Source organism: Symsagittifera roscoffensis, chromosome 2 (assembly GCF_963678635.1).
Source record: "Symsagittifera roscoffensis chromosome 2, txSymRosc1.1, whole genome shotgun sequence".
In the NCBI taxonomy this organism is placed as follows: Eukaryota; Metazoa; Xenacoelomorpha; order Acoela; family Convolutidae; genus Symsagittifera; species Symsagittifera roscoffensis.
The window spans coordinates 14,796,662-14,817,665 of NC_087063.1; the positions used below are offsets into that span (position 1 = coordinate 14,796,662).

At 41.7% G+C, this 21,004-nt stretch overlaps 1 protein-coding gene across 1 annotated transcript; it reads left to right on the forward strand.

Moving 5' to 3' along the window:
• Nucleotides 1-13,315: 13,315 nt before the first annotated feature.
• Nucleotides 13,316-17,598, forward strand: LOC134839465 (beta-ureidopropionase-like). The gene is made up of 3 exons (XM_063855021.1): nucleotides 13,316-16,364; nucleotides 16,436-16,513; nucleotides 16,584-17,598. The coding sequence occupies exons 1-3, from the start codon at nucleotides 16,150-16,152 to the stop codon at nucleotides 17,437-17,439; spliced, it is 1,149 nt and encodes a 382-aa protein (XP_063711091.1). The 5' UTR covers nucleotides 13,316-16,149; the 3' UTR covers nucleotides 17,440-17,598.
• The last annotated feature ends 3,406 nt before the right edge of the window (nucleotides 17,599-21,004 follow it).

Consider the following 21,004-nt stretch of genomic DNA (forward strand, 5'->3'; position numbering starts at 1 on the left):
GATCAATCAGCCGACGATAGATCGCATCTATCATCGGTCCTACATATGCCTCTGCCAGGTCCATCAATTCATCCAAGTTGAAGTTGTCCATTTTATTCTTTCAAGTTTGATTTGATTCGATTCGATATTTGACTCAAGTGAGTTATTAAATGATCAATCAGGATCTAGAAAAGAAGTCACAATTGTCTGTTTCACCTTAACATATATCGTTAAAATTTGCTTAAAACAGTTCAGATAAAAAGATATTCATCCTAAAATTTATTAAAATCAATTGGTTTCTAAAATTTTGGAATTCGACCTAAGATTGGACAGTCCAAACTTTGGATCTATTCCCAAGATCGTCATTTAGTTGTTCATGGTCACTAACCCCTACTTACCCTTGATCTTAATAACCTAACACATAACATAACATAACATAACACACATATCACCTATTACATACAACTTAGTCTTTGGCCTAACACTCTCTCGCACATCACTCAGCCTATACTTAAGTAATATTTCTTATGTAGATATACTTGTATGTTCGTATCAGAGAATATCACGTGTACAAGCGCGTACAATTCCCGAGGATGCAGTCTTCCTCTGTTTGGATCGTACACTGGAAGCGAGAGCTCCTTTACGTCCATTTCGACAAGGAAGTCCCTCAGCCTCGTCAAAGACAAGACTAGGTTCTCTGGGTCCACGTGCTGCTTCTCCGTCGCCCTCGTTACCAAGAAGCACAAGTTTTTTCCCGGTATCTGCGACGCCACCGGAGGTAAGGCTGCCACGCCCCCTATCCCTGGTCTTTGCTTCCAAAGGAATTCCACGTTTTTGTATTCTCTCTTAAAATCTGCCGCTAACGCTGTCCTAAAACTCATGTCTGCTGTGATTGCTATCGCACATGTTCTATTTGTGAGTATGAAATCACTGTCTGTTAGTATTATGTTACTTGAATATTCATTTGGTAAGTTAAAATATGACTCAACTACCCTGCCTATGTCAGGTTTCTTAGGCTCTTCGCCTGTTTCTGCTTCTAAGTCTCCTGTTTCTCTTGCTATTCTTAATTTTTTTATTATCAAGTTTTCAGTGTGGGTAAGTCCTACCCCCACTCCCCGCACAAAAATATCCATCGACGTCCCCGTCGATCGCATACCGGGTATCAAGTTAAGGTAAGAAGCTGGAATGAGTAGTCGTCCTTCCTGGGCAACCCAGGAAGGATCCTCTCGTTCGGTCTTGATGTATCTCATGCTTTCACGATCTACGTCTTGGATTGTGACACTGGTCTACTCAGGATCCGAGGTCGTTTCATTCAGCCACTCTAAGACACGCAGGTTCGTCAAGTCTTGTTCGTGAGACTGCTGTTGCTCGTCGTCGAATTCTACCTCGATTTTTGACCAGTCGTCAACCCACTCATCGTCGTGATCATCGACTATGTCAATGTCTTGTGACACAGTTATTTCCTCTAGACCCACTACTTCCTCCGCTATCTTCTTTAGATCTATCCTATCCACTACAAAGTCGTCACCGTAAGGATTATATTTCTTTCTTGGTCTCATCCCGTCCTTCTGACGAGTCTGTATGGTGAACGGAAGATCCGGTTCCAAGTTCTTGGGAACCTCTATCTGTTCGGGATCCTGCCAATCTTCCTCTGCGTAGGGTAAGGTTTCATCGTCCGCTTCGATCTGTTCGTTTGGATCCAGGTCCAGCGGTGTATCCGTACCTTCCTCTACGCCTTCGTTTCCATCGTTCTTCTCCCTGGTGCCTTTTTCGTTGACCTCACAAGCAGGATTCATCATTAGATAATCCCCTTCTTCCATGTCTGCAGGTATACACCAGTCTTCTGTCGATGGATTGTGTGGCTTGATGTTCTCGTAGTGGGCGGCTCGGCAGTACTCAGTCTATAAAAGCGTCCCTTCTGATGCACCTCTGTAATCATGAAGGGTCCCCTCCATTTTTTTAGGAGCTTTTTTGTCCCTTTCGGTGGTATAACGTTCTGGAATACCCATACGTAGTCTCCCACCGAGTAAGCCTTTGGACCAGCTGCTTTCTTGTCGAATCTTTTCCTCTGCCTTGCCTGTGCCTGCTGAGTGTTTCGTCTACACAAATTGTTCAGCTCCTGTTGGCGTCTGATCACATCCCTCACGTAGACCTGTGGGGACGTTTTCTTTCCCTCATATTCTGGGTAGAAGAAGGTTAAGGGTAAAGACTTTTCGTGTCCAGTTAGCATCATGTGTGGACTGACTCCAGTGGTGGAGTGTTGCGTGATATTATATGCTCCCATCACCTGTGGAAGGTATCTGTCCCAATCGGTCATGTACCTGGAACAATATACTCTCAGCATCGACACTAACGTCCTGTTCTGTCTTTCCACTAAGCCATTCGTCTGAGGGTGGTATGTCGTGGAGTGAGCCTGAGCGACCTGTGAGCGTCTCATAAGCTCTTTCGTAAGCTCTCCTACGAAAGCTGTTCCATTATCCGATTGAAACGTCATCGGACAACCATGTCTTGCTATCCACGTATTGATCAGGTGGTCGCATGTCTCTTCCGCCGAGGCAGTTGTGCAGGGCACGGCCTCTGCATACTTCGTAAAATGATCTATCATGACCAGCACCTGATTGTAACCATTGTCTGTCATGCATATCTTTTGGTGATCTATTTGCACCACCTCGTTGAATTCAGACGACTCGATCGATTGTAAAGGAAATCGCAACTTCCTTGGATCCTTGACCTGTTGGCATGACAGACATGCTGTTACCCATTTCTCGCATGCCTTTTTCATCCCAGGCCACTCAAAGCGCTTCAATATCCTCTGATATACTTTGTCGATCCCCTGATAGCCCATCTGATCATGTGACCTGAATAATAGTTCTGTCTGATAGAGTTGCGGTAACACTATCGCGTTATATTTGTATAGGACTCTGTCTTCTTCTCTTCTCTTACAAGCCACAATCCCGTCTTTGTTCAAATATAACCTCCCTTCCTTCTGCATGAAGTATTGTCTCAGGATGCGATAGCTATCTTCCTCGAGGTCCCCTTTATCCGACGAACCATTCTCGATCCACCTTTTCAGGCTGCTTGTCATGCGATCATTTCTCTGCGCCTTTAGAAGATCCGAGAGTCTGTATCTCGCCTTCAAGTACGTCTTCATGAACCTCATCTGACTATTCAGCTCATTGGGCTGGTGTGTGTCTTCTTCCATCTTTACGCACCAAATCTTCGCCAGCGGCTTTGTTTCTTGCTTGAACGGCTGAAGATCAGTCCTGACTACCTCTTTTTGTGGCAACAGACTTATCGAGCGTTTCGATACCGCTATTGTCTCCAAGTCATCCGCTGCGTTGTCAAAGACTCTTTCGCTTGGTATAAGGTAGCGATCGCTGTCAGGATCCTGATACACCTCTCTGTCCAGGTCCCTTGCCCGAGTTTCCACTAGTAGCGTGTGTATCGCTAGTTCTGACAGTTCTGATCCCGAACTCGAGTTCCTGTCTGAATAGGTGTCCATCCCTGAGTTTCGGGAATCATCATCCGTCGAAGAGGTTGTGCTGGAGACTGCACGCTCCTCCAGATCATGTCTGTGCCTTCTTCGCATCCATCTGAACTCCCCGGACAAAACCTTGTTCTCTAGGTCCTGTTTCTCATCAGGAATTTTCTCGTCTATCTCAGACTCCCCGGACAAATTTTCTTCTCCCGGGTGTTGATCTTGTGATCGCTGGTTCTTTTCATCATTCGTCTCCCCGGACAAATAGTCTTGCAGCCGATTTTGTTCTACCTTTTTACCTTCCTTATCCTGGTCCACGAAGGTGACGGTTTTCTTTCGCTTGCTGCTCCCCTGTTCTTTCTGTCCGTAAGAAGTACTGGTTAAAATCTCTTGGGGTATTGAGGATACTAGTTGCTGAACTATTGTCCTACAATCCCTCTCGTTCTCTTCGTGCTGTCGTCTGGACGGCATGATCTTCACTTTCTCACTGACTGTTAACGATGCCACTGCAGCTGTCCACTCGGGGTCATCTCTGGTCACTTCTCTTTCTAACAATCCATCCAGCATCCGCATCACTTGCGGTGTGACTTGCACCGTTTTATCCAATAATGAGAGGCTGTTTATGTTCATGCGAGAGAGTTCTTACTGGACCAGGTTCGAGCGCAGCAACAGATCCAAGGGGACCGGGTCCTCCTTGGATAGGATCTTTATCTCGGCTGATTTCTCTACAGGTAACTCAGGGTGCCCTGGAATTGGATGTCCAGACTTATCCAACCATCTCGTTAAGGGAAGCGCTTCATAAGTTTCTTTGTCAAGAAACGAGAATCCCTCCTTTATTTCCGCCTGATTGGCCTGCTTCTGCTCCAATCTTTCATAGAACTCAGTTTTCTTGCTGTCAGCATTCTGGTGTTTATCACGCATCCTATGTTCGATTATCATATGGTAGCCATCCAATCTTACTATCCATCTACCTATATAACTCTGATCCATCGAGTAGGTCTTCAACCAGGATAACGCTCTGTTGTCCACGCGTAACTTGAAGGGAGCGCTCCCCAAGTATGCACGGTACTTTTCCACGAAGGTGACTACTGCAAACATTTCTGCTTTTGGTGCGCCATATTTCATCTCTGTGTCACTCAAGACCTTGCCGCCGTATGCAATGGGACGGAGAACTGTTCTTCCGTTCCATTCTTGCTCTTGATGCAAGATTCCTCAGATGGCCACCACCGATGCGTCTGTGTCGAGAACATACATGCCCTTTTCTGTAGGCATGCCCAGCACTGGCGCTTCGCACAGTTCCCGCTTTATGTTCTCGAAAGCAACCTGTGCCTCATCGTTCCATTCGAACTTTTTCCCTTTGTTGCGCATCAGCTTCTGCATCGGGTACACCCTCCGCATATCCTTTTATGAATTCTCGGTAGTAATTGGCAAACCCTAGGAAGCTCAGGAGCTGTGTGTCCGTTCTGGGGGCTTTCCATGTCAACACTGCTTCCACTGCTTCCGGGTCCGGCCTCACACCATGCCTATCCACCATTCTTCCTAGGTATTTAATCGAGTCCCTAAGGATTTCACATTTCGATGGTTTGCACTTTAATCCTGCTCTTTTCATGCATCCAAAGACTTCATCGAGCCTATCAATGTGGTCTTCCAGGGTCGGTGTCGCTATGACTACGTCATCCACGTAACACATCACGAGATTCCCGTACTTCTTGGTCACTTTCGTCAAAGCCTGAGCCATCAGTCTTTGAAAAGTGGCCGTTGCATTGCACAAGCCGAAGGGCATCCTCTTCCACTGGTACAATCCCAATTCGCACGCGAATCCGGTTTTCTCTCTGTCCTTCTTCCGCAGAGGGACCTGCCAGAAGGCAGAACCTAAGTCCAATGTGGTGAAGAACTTGGCATCACCAAGCTTTGATAGGCTCTCGTCTATTCGCGGTATCGGGTACGCATCTTTTATCGTTACCGCGTTCAAGTAACGAAAGTCGCAACAAAATCTAAGCTGCCCCCTTTCTTTTTCGCCATTACTACTCCGCAAGCCCATGGCGATTTCGAGGGTTCTATCATATCGTATTCAAGCAACATTTCTATTTCCGCTCGGCACGTTTCCGATTTGTGTGGCGTCATTCGCCTTGCGCCTTCCCTATGGGGAACGGCGCCCTCTTCTAGTTCGATTTCGTGTTCGACGAAATTACAGCAACCGATATCCGCCTTATGCTTTGAAAATACATCTGCGTTCCGATTTAGGAGGTCCTGCAATTTTTTGAAATCTCCCTCACCTATTTTCCCTTTTAAATGTTCTATCTCTGGCAAAACCGGTTTGTCAGATTCTAGTTCATATGACGAGGGGCGTTCCGGAAAATTCGAGCAGCTTGATAAGCCGTCGTCCGTTTCGGATTTCATTGAAAACAATTTATGAATAGATTTTAATTCATTAATCCTCTTTAAAGTTTTATCTTTATTGGCATGATAAGGACAGTCTTTCACACTATATTTCTTCAAGTTTTGTGTCTCCTCATAGTCGGTCCTCATCGGCAAAGCGTAGCCAAGCTTCTTTCCACGCTGGATTGAAACCGTGGTGTCCAGTGTGTTCAACAACACACTGACACACAGTCCGTTTCGCGTTACCGAAAAGCTCCGGCCTAAAATCACCGAACTCTGACTATTTGGATTCGGTACTAAGCAAACCTGTTTACTATCACTTAACGAATTCAAATTTCTCATTCTAAAAATTGTTACTACAGCTTGTCCTGGTTGTAATTTTACTTTTCTATCTAAAAAAAATTGGTACCTTGTTTTCGTCTGTTATTATCCTATTAATTGGTCTCTTAACATACTTTCGGTCCGGGTTTCTAATCCGTATCAGACCGTTGTTCAAGTCAATCATCACGTCAAAATTCCTGACAAAATCTCTGCCCAAGATGAATTGGTCGGCGTCGTCCAGATTCTCTACCACCAGGAAGCTCATCCAAAGATCCCGTCCTCCCATGTGGAGGACCGTTATTGGTGTTCTTCCGGCCACGTAGATAGCTCCTCGATTGGCGGCGGCCAGTCGGAGATTCGTTGGAATTAGATCTTCCCGCGTGAAGCCCGTTCTTTCCCAAGTTTTTATCGGCATCACACTCACTACCGCTCCTGTGTCCAGAAGCCCTGTGACTCCGAGTTTTGTTCCGTTGGTGTCGAGCAGATGTGCGGTCACATCTGCTTCATACCCAATGTGTACTGCGTCTTGTTCCATCATGGCGTCATGGCCTATCCTGCGGACTCTGAGTTCCTCCTCACCCAAATAGATCTGCCCCATTTGGTCATCATCTGTTGTTACATAAGTCCTGGTGTAGATACTGATTCCATCCACGTTCAGCATCACTTGATACGGCCCATAGACCTCTAGGTAGCGTCCATGAAGTTTCTTCACGCGAGGGCCACCCGTCGTTAGTAGTGCTCGCACGGCTCTCGACTCGGTGCGTGGTTCCACCTGCCTCAGATAATCTGCATATGTGTCCAAATGCATCAAAGAGAACTCGGATGGTTCACTCAGCTTTCTTATTACCTGGTGTCCAGCCACTGAGATTATCGACTGTATCTTGCTTCCTTGCGGCACCATGCCGAACCTCTGACCGGAGATCACATTAAGTTTCATGCTCAAACTGCTTGGTGCTTTCGTTTCTTCGAACTCCGTTGCTTCGAAGGTATTCAGTTGCTCCTGAAGTTTCTCATTTTCCAGTTCATGTTTCACTTTTTGTTCGATCTCCTTCGTCACTAGTTCCTGCTGCACTTTATTTAGAGCATCCCTCGCGGCTGCCTTATAATCGATCTTGAAGTCGTGAGCCGCGGTTGCTGGTTCCGGCTCACGTGTCTCCTCTATTACCGCTTGCATTTTCTTAGCCGCCAGCTCTTGAGGTTTATCCTTTCTGCGTGCTTCTGCTTCACTCAAAAGTCGAGCCTTGCTGGCTTTTACTCCTGACAAAGCTTCTTCATGTCTTGGATGCTTAATGTCTGCCACTGCATCCCAGAATTGCGGACAATCTGATTTAAAATGACCTTCCAAGTTGCAAAAGAAACACCTCGGGCCGAATTTCGCAATTACTCCTCTCATGAAATCCTCATGGTCCAACTCTGACGCATCTTCGTCCTCGAGGCTAAAGCCTATTGCTTTCATGCCTTGTTTGTAAGCTGGGCATGCTGACACATGATGGTCCGTTGAACTGCAATTAGCACAAGAGCGTCTCTTGTCCATATCATCCCTCGGTTTGTACCAATTGTTCCCTTGGTTCGCTGGTCCGTTGTTAAAATTGCCATAATTGTTCTTGTAATATCCAGATCTCGAAAGAGGTTTCAACAAAAGATACTCTTTTGATTTGAGCCTCAACTCCTCCGGTGTTGGCGCATTGGTTGATAGTGGTGTGTAATGCGTTGCTAGCATCGTACGAAGTTCATCATTCTTCACACCATCGATAAATTTCGAGGCTACGGCCAAGTTCATCCTTCGGTTTGACTCGTCCGGTTGGCTGCGTCTCCTCAGCATTTCCAAATCATCGAGAAACTTGTCTATCGTTTCATCCTCTCGTTGCCTCCGTTTCTCGAAGCGCATCATCGCCTGGCGCCCCTGCACCCCTGATCCAAAACGGTTTAACAAGATCTCGAAGATTTTCTCAGCAGTGTCACGTTGATATTGCTTCTTGGCCATGACACAGTTCAAGGCTGTCCCTTCTAAATTGCTGGTGAGCGCACTGCATTCCTGTCTCTCCGACATGTCCTCTTCCTCAAAATGCAGCTTCATTACCTCTATCCAGGTATCAATACAGCCATCAGATTCGTCTTTGTAGCATCTTGGTTTCTTAAAGACTATTCTGGACTTCTCACTGCGTTCATTGGTTCTTGATAACCTTGTCAGGAATGTCTCCAAAGACCTGTTTAGGGGTTCAAATGCTGTGGCCATTGCTGTAGCATCCCTTGAGTGTCCTGCTTGAGTGTCCTCACATCTCGTCGAAGGCTTTGTATGAGGTGCATCCCTGCAATCCGAATCGCCGTGAGTGTTTCCCTCTTGACCTACATGACTCCTCCTCGGGCTCGCATGCCCCCTATTGCCGGAATCACTTCTCCCAGTCGCATGTGTGCCTTGCGTTGGTCGTTCATTAGAGGTTTGTCTGTTCCCCGTTGAACTTGCTCTACTGCTCGGGCCCCATGCTCCATTACCCCTTGTGGCATAGCCTGATGAACTGCCCCTGCCTCTAGTGGATCCGTACGTCTTCCTCTTCTGATGTTCATTGAAGTTCACCCTCGGTTCCCTGCTGGGACCTCCCGAGTTCGGTACTCCTTCTTTTGGTCCACTCTTGCTGCTTAGTAGCCCGTCCAACCTATCCATGATAGCCTGAGTTCGCTTCTCCATCATCGCGTCTATCTTTGTGTCAAGAGTCCCAAGAGACTGCTCTTGTTGAATTCTTAACTTCTCCATGTCGTCTCTTAAGCGTAACTCTCGCTGTTCCGCCTCTCTTGTCATTCGCGACAAGTTTCTCGCCATATGTTCGTCCGTTCTTTCTTTCAAGCGTTTTTCGCTCCTGCCAACTTCTTGTCTGTTGCGGTTTATTTCTTCCCGCAGACTCTCTCTTTCAATGTGGACTGCCCTTTCTAGTTCACTCATCCTTATTGACATCTGCTCGTTTTGTTCTCCTAAACTGTCCACTATGTTGTTTAAGGTTTCTTCTAGTGCTGCCCCGTTATCCACGAGTGGCGTTACTAGTGGCGATGTAACCCTGTCGGTCCCAGGTAGCTTCGTGCTGGTCGAGATCCGGGCCTTGACTCTCTGCCTCGACGTCTTTTCTTTATCTACCTCAGGATCCGCCAATGCGTTGCCCAGCTCTCTATTTCTACTCTCCCCAGCTTGCAGCTCTGAATTTGTCATAATCGCGAAGTCTTTTGACTGGCCCGGTGTGTTTGCCTCTTTGCTTATCGTTGTCACTACACCAAATTTGTCCATGGTTCCAGTCTCTCTTCCGACGTGTGCCTCATTTTCCTGGATCGAACTATTGAGGCTGACTTGAGGTCCAAAGTCCCCTTGCTCCTCTTCATCCTCTTCCTCCTGGGATTCACCGTCATTTCCTGCTCCTCCTCCCATGCTGAATGGAAAGATGTTTCCGAAGGTGTTCTTCATTCTTTCTGAGAATGATGATGACGTTGTTTGTTTCCCAGTTCCGCCTGCCATCATGGTGCTGTCTGTCGGAGATCTTCTAGTTGTCGCTATTTCAGTCGAGATGTCGGACAGTTCCGACATCTCCTCTCGATCCAATGTCCCGGTGGAAGTGGCAAAATCATGGCCTTGTTCTACCGGAGTAGATTCACTCGCCAGCCTTCTGCCTCTCCCTTCCAGTCCAATTACTTCCTGGTTGTCGTTCATGTTATGGTCCGTATTGACCTCCACTTCTAACATTTCTTTACGCTCTTCTGAGGTCTTCTGACTTCTCGTTTCAACCATTCTGCCTGAAACCGTCTCCCCTTTGTCGGACCGGGATCGCTTGATCCAATCCACAAAAGGATCGGTCATCGTTTTTCTTTGCTTTTCAGGTATGAATTTTCTAGAGCTATTACCTCGTTTTGGTATCCTTGACTTGTCTAGACTCATTCTCTATTTGTCACTTTTTAATGCCTATACACTTAACTCGATTGCTAGAGACCTTATAGTTTTATTAATAATAAAAATGACACAACACAAAAAATTTCACAAGATTCTGTTAAATAGTGACCACGAATCCCTGTATGTTATCAGAGTACAGTTTGTATAAAATCTATTCACACTAACCGATTATCGGTCGTAAGATTTGAAAACTAGCTTAATATGATGTTATCAGTCACCTTAAAAGATAGTGTACTCACTACCCAATCAAGCACAATTTATGTTGATTTAAAATCAAAAACAAAAAAAAATATATTTAATGTCAGAATATGAATACCTCTATGAAAAAAAACGTATGTGTAATGTACTCTTAGTCGGTCGCAGTACAATAGTCGAACCTGTCTTTTAAAGAAAAAGCTTTCCCTGCTCGGTGCTGCACCAAACAGACAAAACTTTGAAGGCAGTATTTTTCTCAAGTGGGCGTCTATTGCACCCACCGAGTACTGTGTTACCTATCTGCCTTCGGACTGCCCGAGCTAGACCTACTAAAATCCTCAGGACAGTCACTTTTCCCAAAAAACGTATTATGTTACAATCCACACCAATGAATCACGCACTTTTTAATTTAGACTTAGTGTCGCGAATATCCGAGTTCGGACCTGTTGTGTTTTGGTCTGGTTCTTATTGAAAGGCAAGTTACCAGTGCAGTCACTGATACCTAGCCTGTGTGCTACTAACCTAATGGCTCTCACTTTTTAGTCTTTCTCTCTTCTACTTAAGTCCTTTAATAAAATAAAACCCTTCCGGATTGGCACAAATAGAACCCTTCCGGACTGGCAGAATCTGGACCCCTCTGGATTGGGACCCTTCTGAGTTAGTTAATATAAGACCCCTCTGGATTTGGACCCCTCCGAATTAGCAACTATAAGACCCCTCCGGATTCGTAGAAGTAGCTTTTCGGAGATTTCCTTCTTTCAACCTATACCCCTCCGGATACGTTCTCCGATGCAATTTTGCTCTTTCAATTAACTAGGAAGGGTATGCACTTCTTTCCTAGACCCTTCCGGATTGAAGTTAAGCCTCTTATTTGACAATTCACACTAACGGTGAAGGGTCTTATCGCTCGCCTAGCTTCGGCTCGCTTAAGCTTTTGCTGTGCCTTTAGCCTTCCCTTTTTGTCTAGAACAGCCTAAAGTTACTTTATTCAACCGCTATTACCTCTTATTAGGGGTATAAGGGCTTTTCTAAAAAATTTTTGTAAAACGTGAAGGGTTACCCTTCCAAATTGAGGAATTTGCTAAAAACAATCTCAAAAAATTTTCACGCTTACTTTTCCGAAAAACTTTTGTCCCTATCAGTAAGCTCAGCTAATTTCTGATCTATTGGTACCAAGATCAACTCGATATGCCCAGTAGTTCCAAAGTTATTAACCAAAACGTCTTTTTTTAAAACTCAAAAATTTTTCTCTCTTATAGGTTCCGCCTAACTTTTTCCGCAAATCAGGTCCTTTCTACCTAAAAAAATTATTGATCCGAGCTCAGAAGGCCTATACTCTTCTAGTTCAATGCAAAACACCCGATCTAAAATGCTTTTGCTGAAAAAATTTGCGAAAAACTATGCTACCTGTACCCCTCCGGATTGATGAATCCACCAAATCAAACACGTTAAGTTCGATTTCTCTGCAACCCAGAAGGCTTTCGGGTAGCGGGTTTTAAAACTTGTAGATTCACTAGTGGACGTTGTCCGAGCAACTATTTTTTCTGTTGTAACTCAAAAATTTCAAAAAATTTTCTAAATTTATATTGTTTCGTTTTCTCAAAAATCACCAAATTTCGGTTCTCGGTACCAAAATAGTTCCAACCACTTTCGAACTAAACTTAACCGGTTCTCTCTATTATAGTAGTGCAGTTACGATGTAACACACTAACTTAGCGCTTTTTTCCGTTTCAAAAAATATCGATATTTCAAAAATCGCGACTTGTGGGGGGATCAAAATATCGCTATTTTGACCCTAAAAACCGGTCTGTTTTCGTTGTTTTTGACTGAAAAACGATATAAGAATATTGATATAGGCTATATATTTAGTAATAGTAGTAATACTATACCCCTCCGGGTTTGTTTAATATCCGAATTAAGGTGCTTAACTCGGATATTCGCAGTTCGGTGAAGGGTCACTACAGTGCAGCACTGTCGAGCCCCCCACAGATTACTATCTTAATTTTTGTACCAAAAGGGACACAAAACTTGCTAACGATACCCAACAGTCGATTGTTGTTGTCGTTGAGCCCCTTCTTGTTGCTCCTTGTACTGCTTGCCGGATCAGTCTTCTCCCAAAACCCTTCCGAATTGAGCGCAAATCAGCTGACCCTTCCGGATTGAGCGCAATTTATCATTAACGTGCTTAAATGCTCAAATAACCCTACAGTACAAGCCTCACAAACGGGCTACAAAACTGATCGTAACGATCCTGACCGATATAAATGCCTGTAACAACAATATATCTATCAACAACAAACGGGAGGGTCGGATCACATCTTTTCTGGGGGGATGATTTCTACTGATTTTTGTACTTTTTTGCTGTTTTTGGTTTTTTAGGTTATTTTTTATGTTTTTGTTTTTCTTGGGTACTATCCTACTTTTTGTTTGGTTTTATATATATCTTTAAGTGTTTTTGGTCACGAACCATTCAGGAGATGACGGGACCGCGAATCCCCCCACCCTTCCTGGTTCGTGAATTTTCGGTCTTAACTAAGTTAAAAAGCTATTCACGGTAATCCGGAAGGCTTCCGCGTTCCGAACTACCCTTCCGCCCCGGCGGTTTAGGCCTATTAAGGGCGTTAATGTGAGCATCCGCTCGGCGCGGAGTGCTCGTTAACGGTTCTGCCGGTCATGATGTTAAAAAAAATAACACCCAGGAGCGCCATAAAAACATCTATGTAACATTCGCCCGGAAGATACACATCGACGGAAGACAAAACTAAGTCTTAAGACGACTGGCTAACGTCTTAACAGAGCTTTGCATGCTTTTTACCGTCTCTACCAAGCCAGTACTTTTCGGTGGTCTTTCTAACATCGGGTTGACAAAAACGTTACTGCTTTCGGCTTCGGTCAAAACACTCAAATTAACTAGATTACATGCAGAAATAGTGAGCTCATGGCTGGGTCTCAGTATCCCCAGACCACGAGGTCACTCCTAAAAACAGGGCTACTACTTATTATATTACTATTGTTTTTGTTCAGTAGATAAAAATCATCATCTCCATCGAAGATGGATCAACCCATTCCCCCAACTCCTAGCTTCTCATCCTTATCAAAATGAATCTAGATGTTAATTAAATTCAAGTCAGGACATGACAGGAAGCTAAAAGTTTATGTAACAGGATAAAAGTTTCAGTTCCTTTACCCCTCCGGATTGACAAATCTGCTGGATCAAGCTTGTTAATCCTGATTTCTTCCTAATCCGGAATCCGTCCTTCACCCTTCACCGTTGTTCGCAACGGCCTTGCAACTATTGTAGCGGCACAATAGTTGCAACTCGGAGTGTTCTCTGTTACTCTGTAACTCGTTGTCGTTTTCCAATCTCGATTTCGTAGTTGTTGTTAGCGCAGCTAATGTTGTTCTGTTTTTCTTTCTTGTTTTAGCCAAAATGGCCGTTTCTGACGTTTCCCAGAAATATGACGTCATAATTCGAATTTTTGAAATTTTAAAATACCAGAATGTTCCAGCCCTCACCGTCTGGCCAATCGTTCCAATAACGTTCTTAGTTCTTAATAATCACCAATCCGGAAGGCTCGCTGCTAAAAATTCGAATTCTGCAGAGATTGCATTTTTCACATTCTGGTCGAATGTCACAAGGTTACTTCTAGACAAGAATTTTTACTGCGTTGTTACTACTATCATTGTTTCTGGTCAGCAGATAGTATTACACCATCCATCGGAGAGGTATCCTCCAATTTATTCGACATGTTTTTCCAAGAGTTGATATTTTTGTGTTTCTCTATATTGAGTCACTACCATATTCATTTCTTTATCGGCTAAATACGCATAAATGAAGAACTGTAATGCAATATCTTTCCAGTCTTTGTCTGTTTTGTATTGGCACTTTGTCCCGATTTTTATTTTTTGGTACATACATTGCGAAAAACAACAACCAAAATCTGCAAAGCATGGAAAATTTCTCAAAATGTCGTTATCATTCGATTTCATAATTGTGATTTCGGTCATCAAGGGAAAGCCTACTATTTTGTTGCATTTTTCGCGAAAAAAATGAAAAACTTTTGTAAATACTTCTGGATTTTACGGTCAACAATACCCAAATTGCGGGAATTTTCGAAGTTACAAATTGAATTGTAAGTTGGAGCAAAAATTGCTTGTCCGATTCTTTTGATTCTTTTACCTACAGTTTTGAGCGGTAATGTAGCTTTTTTTGCGACATTTTCGGTAATTCCCCAATTCGCCCGGAAAAAAAACGGCCTAAAGTATTTTTAAACCTCTAACGATTGTCTGGCATCAAGATTGAGTCTTACGAGCTATAAACAGTTACTCCCAAAACCATCCTTGTCCTTCGTAAGATCAGGTCAAGGAACGTGTTACAGTTTAAAGGCCATCTTTAGCGAGGAATTTTTTCGCCGAGCTGTTAAAGACCTTACCACTAGAACAAACGGGACTTTGTCATCTCCTTTTATCATTATCACTTCCATATCTAGAAAGTTGCAAGGATTTTGACTAGAATACGTGATGAAGGGACGGACTCCTGACTGTGGCCTCGATTACTATGATACTTTTGACCTTCTGATTATTAAACAGCAAAATGGGTTTCAATTTCATGAAATTTCTCACTAAGCCCCTGAGTTTTTTAAGAGAAGATAAAAAGCTTCCTTCCTTGGAGGAAAACCTATCGCCTCATTAAAAGAGATTAAGAATTTACGGGCAATTGCCATCGGCAACACGCCCAAACGCATCGCTCCTGAATGGGGAGCGCCTTCATATCGCTTTATAGAGACAGTGTGTTGCATCACGTTTTTTTTTCAAATGCTCCGAATTATATAAACGTACTCATTAGGCCAAAATACTCTATTTACGATCCTAATACTTCTGTTTTGGAGCCACGACAGCTTCACCAGGACATATCAAAAGCCACTAGGTGGTTTGACATTTGTTCATTCTGAATCTGATTGTCTTGATTCCCTATCATCTGACCGTTTAGTTTCCCCTGCGTTAATGTTACTTTTCCTGAATTTATGAAATTCAATGGTTTTTAACTGGGTGAAATGATGAAGGACTAGTGAAGTAACTTCGGTTATCATGATAATTTCCGACCTGATGATTTACATATAGTAATTCTCATATTTGAGGTTTCGAAACTGGCTGTTATTATGATTCATTTCTAATTTTTCAAAAGTAAAAAACCATTTTGCAGTAAAAAAAATATAATAATTGATATTAGCCTAGCCGCAAATCAATTATTAGATGTTTTTTATGGAAGTGATTTTTCTTGATATGCTGAATTAATAGCTGGTGGGTTTTGAATAGTGTAGTTGACATATGGCGTAAGTAAAAATTTGACAATATTGTTGACTTGATTGACTGTCGATTTTCGTTTGATTGAAATGTTTTACTCTGCTTGGTAATTTTCACAAAATAATTTTCTCGGAGTGTTCTGAAACTAGTCTAGAGCGGCTCCCAAGTTATTCAACGTTTGATTTTTTCTATATTAGTTTTTCATGTAATCTGATTGATATTTTTTACTTGTTTGGTCAATGATTGTTGTTGACTTAAAAAGTTAGTGTTTTCAGCATATAATTTTACACGAGTTTACCAAATCTTAATTATCCAAATATATCAGTTCTAGTAACATTATGCTCATGATTTAATGCTTTTAAGCACGAGTAAGCTTAAACAAATCGGACAAATTTTAGTGAGTTACTTCGCTTAGTCTGACTTGCATAAGTGCTGTCCAATCTTCTTATCTTGTTCGTTATCAAAAGCAACCGCGAAGCATAAAGCTGAGGCTCGTTTTGATCATTTTCAAATAATTTCACTCTCATAGATAGTATAATATAATTCAGCCCATTATCATACGACTATGGCATTAGAAGTTGAAAGCTTAGAGAAAGTATTAGACTCTGTCTCTTGTGAAGATCACCGCAGCGAAGCATATAGAATTTTATTTGGAAAACAGTTGGATAAAATAGACTTTAACTTATCTGCTCAAGATTTTGCAAAACTTGTTGATGTAGAACTTCAAGGGCACGCGTTTAACGCGGCTACTGAAGAATTGCGTCCGCCTCGCATTGTCAGGTGATTAGTTATGTAATCCTTTTCTTGTGCTCATCGAATTTTTAAAAAAATTGTTTAAAATTTTGATTTAGAATTGGAGCCTTCCAGAACCGTATAGTGAAAGAAACGACTGAGCCGGTCGCAGTGCAAAAAGATGCTCTCTTCGAAAGGTAACCTTCTTGTTTTGCTTAAAAATGGCTTGTTTACATAGAAAACACAGAATGAATGCATTTCTCGTAGAATTGGAAAAGCATGCGATTTGGCTGGGAAATGTGGGGTCAACATTCTTTGCCTCCAAGAAGCTTGGACAATGCCTTTTGCGTTTTGCACCCGAGAAAGATTACCGTGGACTGAGTTTGCTGAAGATGCAGAAGACGGTGCCTCAACGCGCATGCTGAAAGATTACGCTTTAAAGTATAACATGGTAATCGTTTCTCCTATTTTGGAGAGAGACGAAAAAGACGTCATATGGAACACTGCAGTTGTAATATCAAATAAAGGAAAAGTTTTGGGAAAACATCGAAAGAATCATATTCCGCGAGTTGGTGATTTCAATGAGAGTACATACTACATGGAGGGAAACACAGGTCATCCTGTTTTCGAGACTGAGTTCGGCAAGATCGCGGTGAATATTTGCTACGGAAGACACCACCCCTTAAACTGGATGATGTTTGGATTAAATGGGGCCGAAATAGTTTTCAACCCGTCGGCAACTGTGGGAGCCTTGAGCGAACCTCTTTGGCCAATAGAAGCCCGAAATGCGGCAATCGCTAATAGTTATTTTGCTGTCGGTATTAACAGGGTCGGGACTGAGACATTTCCAAATGAGTTTACTAGCGGCGATGGTAAGAAAGCCCACAAGAGTTTTGGACATTTTTACGGGTCTAGTTATGTTGCCGCGCCAGATGGCTCGAGAACACCTGGTTTATCCAGAATGAAAGATGGATTGCTTGTATGCGAAATGGATTTGAATTTGAACAGGCAAACAAAAGATAAGTGGTGCTTCCAAATGACAGGGAGATACGAAATGTATGGTAAAAAGTTAAGCGCGGCGGCTGCATTTGGATACAAACCAGAAATAGTTAAAGACGAATAAAATTGAATAAACAATTTCCGACTTCATAGTCAGTTTTAACCCGCTATTACTGCATTAGCTTTTCAGATGATCAGCTTTTAATCAGAAGAACATCAGCTTTCTAACTGAGCTAAAATAGAAAATTATGTATTTGTATTTGGATTAGCTTTTTTTACCGATTGCGCGTAATTAAAGAATTTGAATTTTATCTTGAATATCCAAATATAGCTCCTCACACGAAATAACGAAGCATAATTAGGTGCGAAAACTTCTCTTCCGGAGAATGGTTTTTACACTTGTGAGAGCAAATGTAATGTAATCGGGTATTTGACGTTTTTCCCTTGAAGAACTTTGTTCAGAGCATTTGTCTGGAGACGTCAAAGTGCAACAGAACTGTTTTGAGCATGTTTGTATTTTAATTACCCGTTCTATTCGAATTTTAAAAAAAATCTTGTTGGTACAATTACCAACTCCGTTTGGGTAATTTTTTTTTCAGTCTATTTTTTATTTAAAAGTTTATTCGGCCTAATAGGTTTCGAAGTATGTTATATCAACTTCTAAGGCTCATATTGCGTCATTCCTTTTGAATAAGCTGTAACTTTTGCTTGGGGGACTTCGAGTTTCAATTGTTTTGCTCAGATTTATAGGGCATCATTTTTTCGCCACAACGGTCGTCTACCCTAAGTTTGCTCTGATGTAGTAGTAGTAAAAGGCTTAAATTGCTTATATGCAATTATAAAAAAAGGCAACTACAAACAGCGTTTACAAAATCAAAGAGCAACAAGATTACTAACAAGTCAGCAACAAGAGCAAAGAAATTATTTTTTACATGTGTTTCTGTCATAAGTAGTGACCAAAAAAGTATGAAAAAGAGCAATTAAATTACGTTTAAAGCTGGCAGGTGTATCCGTAAGCACATTTAAACAGCTTGTGCGATGCAGATAATTAGCCAACCGAACAACGCGGCAAAGGAAAAAGTTATCAGTCTTTTTTCTCGTTTTCGGAACCACAAACAATGGCTTATCATTTCTGAAGCTGTACACGGGTCTATAGTGAAGTGAGACAAAACGCCAAACATCCATATCATAGCACTGGTTCAAAAGTTTGTTAAATAAGAGCAGGTCCCGAAGCTGTAGCTGCAGAGATATCGGTAGAAGATTTGATTTGATTAGTCGTTCTTTGTAAGTGCCCATGGAAAACCATTTTGTTGCACGAGATTGGAATGTTTCAAGTTTGGCAAGGTCCTCGGACAAAGGATGCCATACCTCTGAAGACAAGAGAAGACCGGTAAGAATATATGTATTGAAAAGTTTTTTTTCTTCGAGTGGAAAGAGCTGTTGATGACGGTATACTTCGTTTGAGTGCAAGGAGGGTTCCATATGCTGTACCCAATCTTTTGTTGATATGTGGTCTACAAGATAAATTGTTTGAGTGTCACGCCGAGATCTTTTAAAGCAGGAATGCAAAAATGTTCTTGATTTTGAAATTGTTTTGTCGTTAATTGTTTGTCGTTTCTGCTGAACTGATTGTTGAACGTAATGAACTGAGTTTTTCCAGCATTGAAAACCATTTCATTTGCTTGTCCCCAGGCAATACATCTGTCCAGATCATCTTGTAGACTGTCGAAATCAGAGCAACGCGTTTTGCTATCATCAGCAAAGAGGAACATGATAGATTGTAATTGATCAGTTAGGGCCGACAATTGTGCAGCTCTACATTTTTTCTAGAAATTAGTTTAATTCGAGACAAATCCTGGTGTCAAAAGTTTGGTAGATTTAATAAAAGAATCAATCATAAAAGTTTTTTGAAATTAATAAAAGAATCAATCATAAAAGTTTTTTGAAATTAAGAGAGTGCTAAGGCCATCTTTATATTTTTTGAAAAAAAAAAGAAAACCAAATTATCAGCCGTTTTTTCCGTTTTCTTGCTGATTGACAATTTTCTACATATCAGTTGGCTGTGATGCTACTGAGCAATTGTGCTATGTCATGTTGAATCAGTATCTGATCAGATTACAATAATTGGAACGATGGCTTATTATCCCAACCCAAAAATCTTTTTTTTTTCAGGACAATTGTTAGAAGCGTAATTTTTCCCAACTAATAGTTAACTTCTTCAGGTATACTTCTATGACAGATCATTTTTCTCCGAAATTTTCTGAACCCTACGTGTGTGGAATATAATGTAAATCGCGAGCAAAATAAAAAAAAACTTTGATCTACACGTAATGTGAGTAGTGAGGAATTTAAACGCACTGAATTGTTGTTTCGGACTAGAGTGTATCGACGAATGCATGAGTTTCCTCGGATAATCACAGCCAAAGTTCTGCCACAGAACGTTTAAGAATGGGGAGGAACCTTGTATTCGGGTGTTTTAGTTTTTTTGTTTTCCACGCAAAATCAGCTTCCACAAATAATCATCCGAATAGCTCGAGTGATATATATTAAAGCTTTTCCAGTCGTCATTCGAAGGAAAGTAAAAAAATTTATAGAATTATTCTCAGTGTCGAGAAAAACCAGCTGAAATTTGTTGATTTTTGGGCTAATTTCAAGCTAATAAGGTGAGGCTAAGCAGGATTAAAAAACTTATTTATGCTTAACTAAAGTCGTGGAAATTTTGTGCTACTCAAGAAAAATTAGTTTTTGGAGTTTTTTTTAGCTCCGTTTGAGAACAAAAAAATTTCAAAAACATTTCTGCAAAAAACGTTAATTTTTTTTTTAATTTTTTGTTTTTCTAGTGATGTGATTTTTCTACAAACAGTTTTGTCCAATTTGCCTCTATTACTATGACTGTCGAATATGCCTAAATTATAGTTTTACGTCAGATCCTTTCATCACATCACACTGAAAAAACTCAAAAAAAAAAACACAATGGTAGGAACATTCTGTGCTACTTGCACTGTAACCAGCTATCCTTGCTATCAACTGTAGACTATTGAAATTATGAAAGAATCAGCACCTTTCTTTCAGTGGAACGCCAAATCAGCCATTCTGGCTTGATATATGCGAACCGTCGAAACAAAATCAAAGCAGAAACCATTAACCAATACTCGAAACGCTTAAATTTATTTTGACCCATTTGTTTTGATAATACGTGACCAGACGAAATATATATCAATTTATTTTTCGCTTAGCGTTCAGGGGATCTACAGAAGGTTTTTCGAATAAATTTTCATCGGGACGATAGAGAGCAGTGGTTGCATTAAGGGCTTTGCCCTGATACGAGCAGTATTGATGCGACCACTGAAATGGGGGGGGGGGCACTTCTCGCCGGATTTATTTTTAGTACCACGCTAAATCAGGTAACATAACTAATCATCGGATCATGTTAAAGACTTTCACTCTGTCTTGATTACAACGACGTTTAAAAATTTTTGAGTTGGTATTATTAAAGAAAAATTTTTTAAATTATAAAAGAAAAAAGTAGTGAAAAACGTATTTTGATTCAAAAAAAGTAGTTTTCAGAGCTAAACTGAGCGCTTTCTTGGCAAAAAAGTTATTAAAAAAATCAAAGAATTATTCTGCAAAGAAATTAGGGACTAGAGTATTTCAGTCGGGTACTTTTTTTACGTTAACAACTTCGTCTA

Excerpts from the sequence above, each read along its gene's own strand:
- LOC134839465 (XM_063855021.1), top strand. The coding sequence starts at position 16,150 with ATGGCATTAGAAGTTGAAAGCTTAGAGAAAGTATTAGACTCTGTCTCT. Across the intron at positions 16,365-16,435 it reads CGTCCGCCTCGCATTGTCAG|AATTGGAGCCTTCCAGAACC; the intron begins GTGATTAGTTAT and ends ATTTTGATTTAG. Across the intron at positions 16,514-16,583 it reads AAAGATGCTCTCTTCGAAAG|AATTGGAAAAGCATGCGATT; the intron begins GTAACCTTCTTG and ends CATTTCTCGTAG.